A 14,408-nucleotide genomic window follows, 5' to 3' on the forward strand; every position below is an offset into this window, starting at 1 on the left:
TATACCTGTGTGGTACCACATCTCTGAAATCAAAACAATATCCAGCTTTGATACCTTGACCAGCATTTCAAATTCATCAAATTTATTTACTATACTCCTAGCATTGGTGTACATGTACCTCTTCTTACTATTAGTTACCCTAACACAGTCCATGTATTTACTAGTTTCATAATGACTCCCAGCAGTTCCTGAAATCCCTAACAACTTGCATTCCAGGCTGCTGCTCATTCTAATAGAAGTGTAAGAATCGATTCCACCTCTGCCTACTGTTAATCTATTAGTCTGTGAATCCAACAAAGCCAGCAGTTTTCCGACCCACCTAACATCGCCTCGATGGCATCAGCAAATATTCTTGCACCCTTTCTATTTATGTGTATCCCATCCCTCTACAAACAGTCTCTCCTATTAACAAGCACAGACAATTCTGTGAAAAATTCTAACCCGTGAGCCTTGCTAGTCTCTCCAGGGCTGAACTGACTGACAACATTATCATTATATACTCCTTCCTATCGTCTCTGGGCAGAATTGCAGACATTTTCAAATTTAACCCTAACTCGTAACTTTTTTCAACATTGTTTTGACCTGTACTTCTTAAGTAAGTCCACAGATCTCCTACACTTAATGTCATTAGTGCCAATGTATACAACAACATCATCTTCTGTGCCCTTAAAAGTTCTTTTTTTTGCCCCTTGCAGACATACTCTGGATGCAAAAAATAATTTTGATATCATATACTTGGATTTCAGGAAAGCTTTTGACACTGTTGCACATGGAAGACTACTGTACAAATTGGAGCAGAATGGTATTAAGGGCAAGTTGCTACAATGGATAAAAGGATGGTTGAGTGGGAGAAGACAGAGAGTGGTAATCAATGGGTGCTGCTCTTCGTGGACTAATGTTATTTGTGGAGTCTCATAGGGTTCGGTGTTGGGTCCACTGTTGTTTTGTATATTTATCAATGATATTGATGAAGTTATATCAGGCTTAGTGTCAAAGTTTGCAGATGATGCAAACGTTGGCAGGGTTGTTAATGACAGTAATGGTAGTGTGCTACTGCAACAGGATCTAGAAAATTTGGGCAGATCGGCTGAGAAGTGGCAACTGAAGTTTAACCTTGACAAATGCAAAGTACTGCAAATGGGTAGAAGTAATCCCAGAGAAACATACCAACTATGTGGTACTACACTTAAGGTGATAGAAAATGAAAAACACCTGGGAGTAATTGTGCAGGCAGATATGAAGTTTTCTGAGCAATGCAGACAGGCTGCCTGGGCAGGTCATGGGGTTTTGTCAATGATATATAGGAATTTTGCTAGCAGGGAAAAGGAGGTGATCGTCCCTCTGTATAAGGCAATGGTCAGGCCACACCTTGAGTACTGCATACAGGTCTGGAGGTCTCATTTTAGGAAGGATGTAGATTTGCTTGAGCGTGTACCGAGAAGGGCAACAAGATTGGTGAGGAAAATGAAGGGATCCTCTTAACAAGAGAGGCTTAAGTTCTGCAAATTGCAGCAGCTGGAGACTAGGCACCTGCACGGTGATCTGATTGAGGTGTGTATAAGGCCTTGAATGGGTTGAGCACGCTGAATTCTGATGAGATTCTTCCACTTGTTCAGATTAAGAACCTAAGGGGGCATAAATTCAAATTAAGGAAAGACAGATGTAGAATAGATGTGCGGAAATTTGTCTTTAGCCAGCGGGTAGTTAATTGCTGGAACAAACTTCCATCTGTCGTTGTGGAAGTTGATAGGTTAAATAAATTTAAGGAGGAACTGGACAAACATTTAGACGGATTAGTTTTGTAAATATATATTTTTTTTTTTGGCTGATACTGCATAAGCTCATACACTTGCTTTCTTGTATCACATGCCACTACAACTACTACTATTCCACCTATCCTGTTTGCACAATATATTCCATTTCCCTGATAATTGATTCACCGACAATAGTCGATGAATCAATTATCAGGGAACCAGTGCATTTTGCCTGTGAATTATCAGGGAACCAGTGAATTATCAGGAACCAGTGCATTTTGCCCTGAAGATTGCCCTTGTATTGCTTAATGCACAAGAGTGATCTCTGGCATCACTCTGGCATTGAGTTGGGCAGCAGAGCTTGATGTTAGTTAGTTATTAGTTAGTTATTTGGTTTTTAGGAGCATTAGCAACTAAGGCCATATTGCTCCGGGATATGCAGTGGTCATTCCCTGACCTTTCCGCATCCTCCGTATTTGGTGGTCACGGGCTCGAACCCCGGTCTAATCAAGAAGCGTGTGCTACGCACTGCTGCTCCTTCCCACCTGGCTACGGAGGTGCCCAGAGCTTGATGAGACCCCATTTTAATTCCTTCAAGGGCATCTACACTATACCTCCAACTCTCTATGAGAGTTTGACGTTTAGGGTAGATGCCCTTGAAGGAATACCCTACACCTCAGAACACTGAGTTGCCGCCTAATTTCTTGACACTCTGTGCACCTAGCACACACAAAGACATCCTACTGGATTAGATCACATCCTGTTCCAGAAAGATCCACAAACATTTCACAAGTTTTTTTAGACTGTGTTTAGCATTAAGCATTAATTAGCATTAAAAAGAGCACATGATGCAAGAAAGCAAGCTTATATAGCATCAGCCAAAAAAAAAAAAAAAAAAAGGTGGGGCCTGACCAATGCCTTATACAAGGGGATAATCACGTCCTTATCCCTGCTAGAAAACATTCCTGTGTATCATTGACAAGACACCATGAGCTACTCTTGCAGACCGTCTGCACTGCTCAGAACACTTCATATCTGACTGCACACTTACCCCCCAGGTCCTTTTCACTCTCTACCAGCATCAGTGTAGTACCACACATTTCATACATCACACTGGGGTTACTGCTTCCCATATGCAGTACTTTACATTTGTCAATGTTAAACTCCAATTGCCACCTCTCAGCACATCTGCTCAACTTTTCTAGATCCTGTTGCAGCAGCATACTGTCATTAGTGAGACACCTGTTTCTACTCTTAGTTATACTAACACAGCCCATGTATTTACTTGTTCCACTATGACTCCCAGCAGTCCTGGAAATCCCCATTGCCTTGCTTTCCAGGCTGCTTCTCAATTGCATTTCAATAGAAGCAGTGCAAGAATCACCCTGCTGACCTTCGTATCATCTTCAAACTTGGACATTAAGCCTGATATACCATCATCAATATCATTGATGAATACAGAAAACAACAATGGACCCAAAACTGAACCCTGAGGAACTCCACTAATAACATTAGTCCACAAAGAGAAGTGTCTACTGATTACCACTAACTATCTGTCTTCTCCCACTCAACCATCCATTTATCCATTGTACAACATGCAGTAATGCCATTTCTTTGCATCCTTTGCCAAAGATTTATTGTAATCTGCCTTTGCTTGCCTAACCGCCTTTGTAACTTGGCTATTTTAAATCTACCATAGTCTTCTGTGTCACCTGATAATTTATATGCATTCCATGCATTTTTTTTTCTCTGCCACGAGTCTCATTAGTTCATCTGCCATCCATTTAGGCCTAAACCTTGAACTATATTTCTTAGTTGAGACAAAACTCTAGTAGCTTCCAAGATTACTTCCTTGGGACTCCACTAATAGCATTAGTCCATGAAAAGCAGTGTCCATTGATTACCACTTTCTGTCTTCTCCCACTCAACCATCCCTTTATCCATAGCAGCAATTTGCCTCCAATGCCACACTGCTCCAATTTGTGCAACAGTATCAAAAGCCTTTCTAAGATCCAAATATATGATATCAAAATTATTTTTTGCATCCAGTTTCTTTGTGACGACATGATTGTATCCAATCAAACTGGTCACACAAGACTTCCGCTTAACAAACCAATGCTGTGTCCGAACTATAACCGAAGTGTTGTCTAGATGATCCTGCAGTGCTATTTTTAACCAGTGCCTACATTAATTTTCCTGGAACAGAAGTTAAACTAACAGGTCTATAATTACCTGTGTCTCCCTTTGATCCACCTTTGTGGATTGGGGTCACATTTGCACATCTCCAGTCCATTGGTACCTCACCTGAGTCTAAGGAAGCTCTCATAATTATGGCCAAGGGTTTGCTTACTTCCTTTGCTACCTCCTTTAATATAACTGGATAGATTCCATCCACCCAGGTGCCTTTCTTATGTTTATCTTCAACAATTTCTCCTCCACTTTACTCTCAGTTATTACAAGATTATCTAGCTTACTGCCAGAGTTTAATACACCTCTGGCATTCCCCTCCCTGAATAACTCCTGGTGTGTGAATGTAGATGCAAAACATTCATTTAGTTTGTTAGCTACCTGAGCAGGATCATCAAAAGTTGAACCATCGATATCAAGTGGACCAATTGGAGAATCACCCCTTCAGATCCCCCTGAGCCACAGAACTCCCGCTGTGGCTCAGGGGGGGGATATTGCTTTGTTGCTCTAGTCTGGGGCATGATTATTGTTTAAACACAATTTAATTAACAATGAAAATTAATAAAATTTATAAATTTAATCAATTAATTGACAATACTATACTAAGCTAACAGATTCCTAATATAGTGCTACATATTACACTACCTAGTTTTGTGTTGTACCCTATGCTATCAAGTCCAAGATATACATTATGCTATTCCATATCAATCTCATATACTACAACAATGCCAGCAAGTTTCGAAAGGCACAAGGTTCTACAGATACTAAGTAGTAATTCCAGATTATGTACCAACTCTATGATACTTCATTCGGCAGTGGAAAGTGAAAAAAAAAAAAAAAAATTGTGAGTAATTGTGTCATCAGATATTAAATTCTCTGAACAGTGCAGACGGCTGCCAGGGCAGCTCAATGGGTTTTGTCTATGATATGCAGTAATTTTGCTAGTAAGGATAAGGGGATGATTATCCCATTGTATAATGCAATGGTTAGGCCACATCTTGAGTATTGCATACAGATATGGAGGTCTCATTTTAGGAAGGATGTAGATCTGCTGGAAAATGGGTGAAGAGAAGGGTGGTGTGAGATTGGTGGGGAGAACAAAAGGGTGGTCTTACCAAGAAAGGCTTCAATTCAAGAACATGTAAGTATCCATAAGGTGAAAGCTTTTTCAAAAGACCTTCATGCCAAACACAATTAAAAGCCTTAGAAATGTCAAGAGCAACTGCTTGAGTTTCACTGAACTTTTCCACTAATTTGTCCACAGATGGATACCATAAGTTAGTATATCACCGGTGGACAATGCTAACAGAATTCATATTGGTGATTATTGGTAAGTTTAAAGGTAGTATAGGAATTGGCAATTAATGATTTCTCCATTACTTTGGAAACAGTATATTAAGTGCAATGGATTGATAACTGGATAGGAGGGATTTGTTACTCTTTTTAGGAACTGGCTGGATATGAGCAAATTTTCAAAAAGAAGGAAAAACACCAGCAGAAAAAATGAGACACAGAACAGGAGTAAGCTCAGGAGCACAGGTTTTGAGAACAAGTAGAGAAATATGTGGAGAAATAACCTTTCACGGGGAACCATATTAAAAGATTTACTGAAGTCAATAAATAATTGACTTACGGCAGAATTGCTTAACAAGTACAGGTCACTGTTGAAAAAAAGCCGTGATATAGGGTTGAATTTGAAAGTAAGTGTCTGCAATTCTGCCCAGACACGATAGGAGGGAGTATATGATGAGAGCCTTGTCGATCAATTCGGCCCTGGAAAGATTGTGCAAGGCTCAAGGGGTAGAATTTTTTTCAGCCTGGACTGTACTTGTTAACAGGAGAGATTGCTTCTACAGGGATGGGATACACTTAAATAGAAAGGGTGCAAGAATATTTGCTGATGCTATCGAGGCAGAGTTAGGTGGGTCGGAAAACTGCTAGCTTGGGGGGAGACAAAGACGAATAGATTAACAGTAGCCACTGGCAGAGGTGAAAGAGATTCTTGCACGGCTTCTATTGAAATGAGCAGAAGCCTGAAAAACAAGATGCAGGACATTTCAGAGACTGCTGGGAGTCATTGCGGTACAAGTAAACACAGGGGTTGTGTTAGGGTAGCTAAGAATAGAAATAGGTGCATGTATACTTGCATGTACACCAATGCTAGGAGTTTAGTAAATAAATTTGATGAATTTGAGGTATTACTCAAAACATCAAAGGCAGATATTGTTGGGATATCAGAGACGTGGTGTCACACAGATATAAGGAATGCAGAACTGGCATTTGGGGAGTACAACGTCTACAGAAAGGATAGACTGGATAGGAAGGGAGGAGGGGTTATGCTATTAGTTAAGAAATACATAAAATTCAAGGAAGTGAAGCCAGTGGACATCGCTGGACAGTGCAGTGTCGAGTCAGTTTGGTGTGACATAAGCATTGGGAGATCAAAATTGAGAGTAGGAGTGTGCTATAGGCCTAATGACTCTGATGAGTATAATAAGAAACTGTACAGGGAAATAGAGTGGGCCAGTAAATCAGAGAGTCTTATAATGGGAGATTTTAATTTCCCAGATATTGACTGGAAATTGGGGGCTGGTCACTCACACACTAGCAAGGCTTTTGTGGATTTATTGGATGATTGTTTTCTACATCAGCATGTTCGGGAGGCAACTAGAGGGAGGAATACTCTTGATTTGATTATCAGCAGTGATTCTTCATGCATTAAGAATCTGCAGATAAATGAACCACTAGGTGGCAGTGATCACAGTGTGCTGAAGTGGGATTTACTCAAAGAGGTAACTACCATTAGGGGTAAAGGGAAGGGTTATTGCTTTCGTAAAGGCGATTACGATGGACTGAGACTGTATTTAAATTCTATACAGTAGGACCAACTGATGATGTTACCAACAGCAAATGCAAAATGGGAAGCATTCAAAGAACTTATCTTGGAAGCTACTAGGCTTTACATACCAACTAAGAAATATTGTTCAAGGTTTAGGCCTAAATGGATGTCAGATGAACTAATGAGGCATATGGCAGAGAAGAAACATGCATGGGATACATACAAATTAACACGACACAGAAGCCTATGATAGATACAAGTTGATCTGTAACCAAGTTACAAAGGAGGTTAGGCAGGCGAAGGCAGATTACGAGAAATCTTTGGCAAGGGATGCAAAGAAAAACAGCAAAGAGTTCTTTACTTATGTAAACTCTAGAAGGAAGGGGATGAATCAGATTGGTCCACTTGATGATGGGTCAACTGTTGATGATCCTGCTCAGGTAGCTAACAAACTAAATGAATATTTTGCATCGACATTCACACATGAGGAGTTATTTAGCGAGGGGAATGCCAGAGGTGTATTCAACTCTAGCAGTAAGCTAGAGAATCTTGTAATAACTGAGAGTAAAGTGGAGGAGAAATTGTTGAAAATAAACACAAGAAAGGCACCCGGGGTGGATGGGATCTATCCAGTTATATTAAAGGAGGCAGCAGAGGAAGTAAGCAAACCCTTAGCCATAATTATGAGAGCTTCCTTGGACTCGGGGGAGGTACCCACAGACTGGAGATGTGCAAATGTGACCCCAATTCACAAAGGATGAAAAGGCTGACACAAGTAATTATAGACCTGTGAGTTTAACTTCTGTTCCAGGAAAATAATGGAGGCACTAGTTAAAGAAGCACTGCAGGATCATTTAGACAAGACTTCAGTTATAGCTCGGACACAGCATGGTTTTGTTAAGGGGAAGTCTTGCCTGACCAATTTGATTGGATACTATGATGCAGTCACAAAGGAACTGGATGCAGGGAATAACTTTGATATTATATACTTGGATCTTAGAAAGGCTTTTGATACTGTTGCACATGGAAGACTGCTGCACAAATTGGAGCAGTGTGACATTGGAGGCAAGTTGCTGCTGTGGATAAAGGGGTGGCTGAGGGGGAGAAGACAGAGAGTGGTAATCAATGGACACTGCTCGTCGTGGACTAGTGTTATTAGTGGAGTCCCTCAGGGCTCAGTGTTGGGTCCATTATTGTTTTCTGTATTTATAAATGATATTGATGATGGTATATCAAGCTTAATGTCGAAGTTTGCAGACGATACAAAGGTAGGCAGGGTTGTCAAGGACACTACTGACACTATGCTGCTGCAACAGGATCTGGAAAGGTTGAGCAGATGGGCTGAGAGGTGGCAAATGAAGTTTAACATAGACAAATGTAAAGTACTACACATGGGAAACAGCAACCCCAGAGCAACGTATCAGCTCTGTGGTACTACACTGACAGTGGTAGAGAATGAAAGGGACCTGGGGGTGGTTGTGCAGGCAGATATGAAGTTCTCTGAGCAGTGCAGACGGGCTGCAAGAGTAGCTCATGGTGTATTGTCAATGATATACAGCAATTTTTCTAGCAGTGATAAGGAGGTGATTATTCCCTTGTATAAGGCAATGGTCAGGCCACACCTAGAGTACTGTATACAGGTCTGGAGGCCTCATTTCTAGAAGGATGTAGAGCTGCTGGAACGAGTACAGAGAAGGGCAACAAGATTAGTGAATGGAACAAAGGGGTGCTCTTACGAAGAAAGGCTTAAGTTTTGCAAATTACAGTGTCTGGAGACTAGGCACCAGCGAGGTGATCTGATAGAGGTGTATAAAGCCTTGAATGGTTTGAGCGAGCTCAATGCTGATGGGATTCTTCCTCTCGCTCAGAATAATCACCTGAGAGGGCATAAATTCAAATTGAGGAATGACAGATGTAGGATAGATGTGCGGAAATTTGCCTTTAGCCAGCGGGTGGTTGGTTGGTGGAACAGACTTCCATCCCTTGTCGTGGAAATTGATAGCCTAAATAAGTTTAAGGCTCAGCTGGACAGGTATTTCGAACGAAGAGAGGGGTGAAGTGGAAGTGGGTTTTTTTTTTTTTTTTTTTGGCTGATGCTGCATAAGCTTGCTTTCTTGCATCAAATGCCTCTACTAATGCTAATGATGTCAGAATTGCTTCTTGTTGACAACTGTTTTGACTTTGTCATAATAATTAACTAGGTTTGTCAGGCAAGACTTCCAACCACTTCCTTCACAAATGATATGATCAATTAAGAATACCATTTCTTAATATATACCATTAATATACCATTAAGAATACCATTTCTATCAAGATGATCCTATATCATACCTTTAACCATAGATTTCATAATATTTTCCGCCACTGAAGTCAAACTCAACGGTCTACAGTTCTCCCAAGAGTCTTTCACACCACCTTAGTGGTTTAGGAGATTTTAGCACTTCTCTAGTCCAGATTAATTTCTGTTTATACTCCAGCACGACAACCAAGTCATTAGAGTTTACAATAAATCGCCAATACAATTATTTATCGTATTTAGTAGTCACGGGCTTGAACCCGGGTCCACTCAAGGAACGCATGCTATGCACTCTCGCTCCTGACCACTGGGCTATGTCAAGCCTCCTCTAGTCCAGAGAGGACATCCCAAGGTTTAATTAATCTTATAACATCACCAATGGGATGGTGCACTCACATGCAGCCTTTTTTTTTAGATTAACAGGATATATTATGTCCACTCCTAGATCTTTATCAGGAGTGATCTAAAGTGATAATATCATTTTATGTAAATAGCATTACCAAAAGGTGAATCTGTTATTTCGGGGGAGTTATTGCTATCTCTCTCCTCAGATGGGTGGCCATAGCAGTATATAGAAGAAAAATGTACAGTTAAACACACAAAACAGATTATGTATACCTTTATGCCCTAATACTAGGCTACATTTCTCTATATACAGTGCACAGTAACAGCTGCTGGACATTGAAATAATTTTAAAATTGTACATATCTCTACATTCAGTTTCTACAAATACTACTAAAGTGCTGTGTAGAGTAAACATGATCATTATGGATTAATGTACATATATAATCTTTATTGTTTAACTGGATGTTTTTCTTCCATACCACCTGGCTGAACTAAATGATACATTATTCATAGCCCAGCATTATACATTTAAATCATGATAAATTTCTCATAGCTCAGCATTAGCATTATACATTTAAACCGTGATACATTATTCATAGCTCAGCATTATACATTTAAACCATGATACATTATTCATAGCTCAGCATTATACATTTAAACCATGATACATTATTCACAGTTCAGTATACATTCACTATTGGAGGCACCTATCATCTTATGAATCCAACAGTCTTGGAACAACTATCATGATAGTGCCCTGAATTTTAGATAAGTGGAGAATTCACTTGTATGATACCATTTGTATAAAACAGTATTAGTAATTTAGATTGACCCATGGATAACAGTATAATCTATACTGTAAGCATAAGCCTGGGCACTGACATTCGAAAGTTGGCTGTCATCACTAGGGGGACCAAAGTGTTCTCAAAGATGGAAACTGAATGCACAGATATATAAAATTTTCAAATTTAAAAAAAAAATTATTTCTCCTACTAAATATATTACACTAAGTTAATTAAAAAATTTCAGAAGTTTCAAATTCACTTTAATAAATCTCACTGTCAAGTTTCTTTAACAATCCAACCTTTCCATAATAAATAATTACCTGTATTTGTGTTTTGAACAATTAACTCTCTGGGCTGCTTGCTTTTTTTTTTTTTTTTTTTTCTAGCAGTATTTTTAAGAGAAAAGTCAAGTTAAATATAGAGGAATTTCCCAAACTGCATCCATTCATACTATATTAAAAAAAATCAATAAAATTCCTTTAAAATATTATTATTTTCATTATAGGATTCTTGAAATAATGTGAAGAACGATGGTCAAATTCTCTCCAACCACACACTTTGTTAATACAAATTTATAAAAGTTGACGTGCCAATGGTGACTGCTTGACATACTCAGAGCTTTAAAAGGAAAGGCTAAAATCATTTTTATTCTTCCAAAGGGTAACTGCAGAACAGATGTATGAAAATGTGCCTTTTGCCAAAGAGCAAATGACTGTTGAAATAAATTCTTGCCTAGTCTTAAAGAAGTCAAAAGTTTACCTAAACTGAAAAAGAGACTGGACAAAATTCTTTGAAGAAATAGGTAAAAAACTTGCTTTGTTGACTTAAAAAACCATGCCCTTCCTTCTCCCACATATTAGAATTACATTCCAGCCAATTCTAGATAAATACAACCTGGTTACAAAAAAGTGAACTAATAATTCTTATTTTGGTAATCAGTTCTATGTGATTTCACATTGTACACCACCCACTTATCAATGTACATCAAATATTGGTTAAATGACTAGTGCTGGGTAAGAAATTTTTCATACACATTCTCTGTGAATATCTTATTCTTTACTAATACAAATGTCATATATCCTTACCTTTCACTTTATAATTGTAAGATGTCTGTTGAAGCCACTGGCAAGTTCCACTCTTCTTAGGTGGTGACTGTATAACCCTTACTCTCCCTGCCTGTTTTTCCTTATCAATTCCAGAATCTGAAAGTCAGAAATGCCTATTTCAAGTTAACACATAACAAAATCAGTTCATACCGCTGTCATAATTTTGTTAGTGTAACAAAATTGAACAAAAAAAAAAAAAAAACCCCATCTTGGATAATAACAATTATAAAACAAGACTGAATTAGATGGTTGAAGGACAAAGTAATAAACACAAGAATGACTAATGTGATAATGAAATACTACACTATTTTGCAAACATAATTTAGACAATTTAGAATTAATAACTGTACATTACAATACTCCAAATGTTTAATAAATAATAAAAAATACTACTAATAAAACACTTATTTAGATATCTACATTATGTAGAATCCTCTAGTTACATATGCAATAACAGAAAGAGTGCACATTATGTAGATATGCAATTTTTTTAACTATTTAAAATCCACAGAAGGAACCGTGGTTATCCAAAACATTTTGGAATATCTTGATGTATAGTTATTAATTAATTAATTATATTGTCTAAATTACATTCTCAAAATGCAGTGGAGTATGTTTCATTATCATAAAAAGGACAATGTAATCACATCTTCCAAAATTTAAATTCCACCTTACTTGCCAGCACTTACAACCTGATTTTTGCCAAGTAGCACTGCAAGTAAACATAAAAGCGTAATGATGTCATCTGCATTAGGAATGAAAAGGCATTTTTGCTGAATACATTTTAATAATTTGTAAATTTCTTTACACCTAATCTTCATATTCCATCCATTCTCCAATCCTCTGGAACAGTATAGCAAGTTCACTTGTCTGGAGATGTCTATGTCCGAATCCAATTCAGATTATCAAAAAATTCTTGAAGGCCTCTTCAATTAAGGCAATAATTAGATCATCAGGATTTCCATCATGAGTTATTCTGAGTTTTTCAAAGCTCAACACACACACACTCTCTCTCTCTCTCTCTCTCTCTTACAGAGGCACAATACACTATAAAAATCACATCTAGCATGCTACAACCAAAGTAGTAATGCATGAGGGAATCCCAACCAAAGAACCAACCATTTTATTACTCCCTGTACACTTTTTCAGCTATACAGTACATTAAATAGGAATAGATTTTTTTTTTTATCTAGATGAAATCTTATAGCAGCAGTGCAATTAATTAGATACACACTCAATGACTACTCTGGGAGAGTGATGAAATATTAAAAATTGTTTACACTAATCAGTGCCCACTATAATCCAGCAGTTCTTATAATCAAGCAGCCTTTTCTTTCATACATGGATAGGGTGGGCTATGTATGGATCTGAAATTTTTACCCCCAGGGTATTACAGCACAGCACTAAACAGCAGTCCAGCAATTGTTATTTGTCATATTTGTTGCTATTTGGTTTTTTAGGAGCATTCGCAACTAAGGCCATATTGCTCCGGGGATATGCGGTGGTCATTCCCTGACCTTTCCACCTCCTCCGTATTTGGTGGTCACGGGCTCGAACCCCGGTCTAATCAAGAAGCGTGTGCTACGCACTGCTGCTCCTGCCCACTTGGCTACGGAGGCGTCACCAGCAATTGTTACACACAAGTTGTCATCAAACAAGTTAATTAATGTAAGCAGTGTTACATTGAGTGCATTCAATTTTTTTCTTAAATTAGTTTTTTTTTTCTTTTTCTGTGATTAATAGAAGTGAAAAGTAAATATAAATGTCCAAATAAGTCTTCTGCAACAAGAATCTGAAGCCATTTGCCACTGCCCAGGAGTTAGGCTACCAATGGTTTATTTCAGTTGTCTTTCAATGACCCTCATGCTGCATAACTGGGAAAATATGCTAAAGTCATCAATGTAGACTGTTGTTTACAGTTTATTATTATTATTATTAGCCATATGGTGCAAGGAAGCCTAAGGCTTATGCTGCACAAGCCAAAAAAAAAAAAATTCCTGAGTTACTCTGAGAGAGAGAGTCAGAAATAGAAAGGAATCACCAAGAGAAGAATGATGATATACAGCTCAGGACCCTGGGTGTGTGAAGCCCATACTCACCAGATGTGAGCCCCTGGAGTTGGACGTTGTTTAGTAATGGAATTACTAAACAACTTCCTCAAATTTCTACATCCATTTTTTTCTTGTGTTACTGTTGACATGAGCAATTTCTATGGTTTATCTTTACCACTAGGTTTTGAGAGAAGTGCAGTAGGAGGTACAGATATAGGAGTGGCAGCTGATTGGTCTTTGCTGGTAGGTTGTTCCAAGTTTAATAAATAGTGTTGTGATGGAAGTAAATAGACTTTTTTGGTGGAATAATCATTTGTTTGTGTTCCAATGGGATATCTCCCTGCAACCTACTTGGTGTATGAGTATTTGTTGCTAATTATAGGTTTCACCATCTTTTTTGCCTCCTAGTATGAAATGTTCAGCTCTAAACAGACTGTGATTTCATTATCTACTGCACCATGACAAGTCATTTTTGAGTGTCCATGTTTCTAATGCTTAAAGCATCAGAAATATGGACACTGGCACATATCATTGTACTGGGCAGTGAAGGTATCCAGCTATGATTGAATCAGAAGACAGGTATGGAAAGTAAGGATGAGGTTTCTAATGGTAATGAGCACTAGATTCCCATCCCTATGTATTAAAATTCATTTTGCAGCTGTCACTCCTTGAGTTTACAAATTTCTTCTTAACACCTCTCAGAGACCTTACTCAGAGATGAAGTTTCAAGATAAGTTCAGTGTTTTGTGGGGGAGTAACTATGATTAGTATCCCCCCCCCCCAACAAGGTGGCTAGGAAGAGCTGCTAGAGTGCTTTTCACATTTTGTTTCATCAAGAATGTCCCAGAATTCTGTTTTACAGATTTGGGAGATCCTGCCAACACTTCTGAATAAAGAAGGGTGACAGACATTTTCCATATGGAGTTCTCATTAGTGAAGTGAAATATCAAGTATGCTGGTGTTGGACTTGACAGGGTTTCAGTTCTGGGCCTCTTCAGTGAAGTGATATCTATTTTAATGGCATAATTTTCTGGTAAGGACTGTT

General features: G+C 38.4%; 1 protein-coding gene across 1 annotated transcript in view; it reads right to left on the reverse strand.

The window, feature by feature from the left end:
• Cmtr1 (Cap methyltransferase 1) overlaps positions 1 to 14,408 on the reverse strand; it is a 379,789-nt gene that overhangs the window by 337,624 nt on the left and 27,757 nt on the right. The window contains exon 2 of the mRNA XM_090376649.1: positions 11,292 to 11,408. Coding sequence (XP_090232775.1) covers positions 11,292 to 11,408 — 117 coding nt within the window. The remainder of the gene's footprint in view (positions 1 to 11,291; positions 11,409 to 14,408) is intronic.

This window comes from Mastigoproctus giganteus, chromosome 6, assembly GCF_048544385.1.
Source record: "Mastigoproctus giganteus isolate SK-2022 chromosome 6, ASM4854438v1, whole genome shotgun sequence".
Lineage (NCBI taxonomy): Eukaryota > Metazoa > Arthropoda > Arachnida > Uropygi > Thelyphonidae > Mastigoproctus > Mastigoproctus giganteus.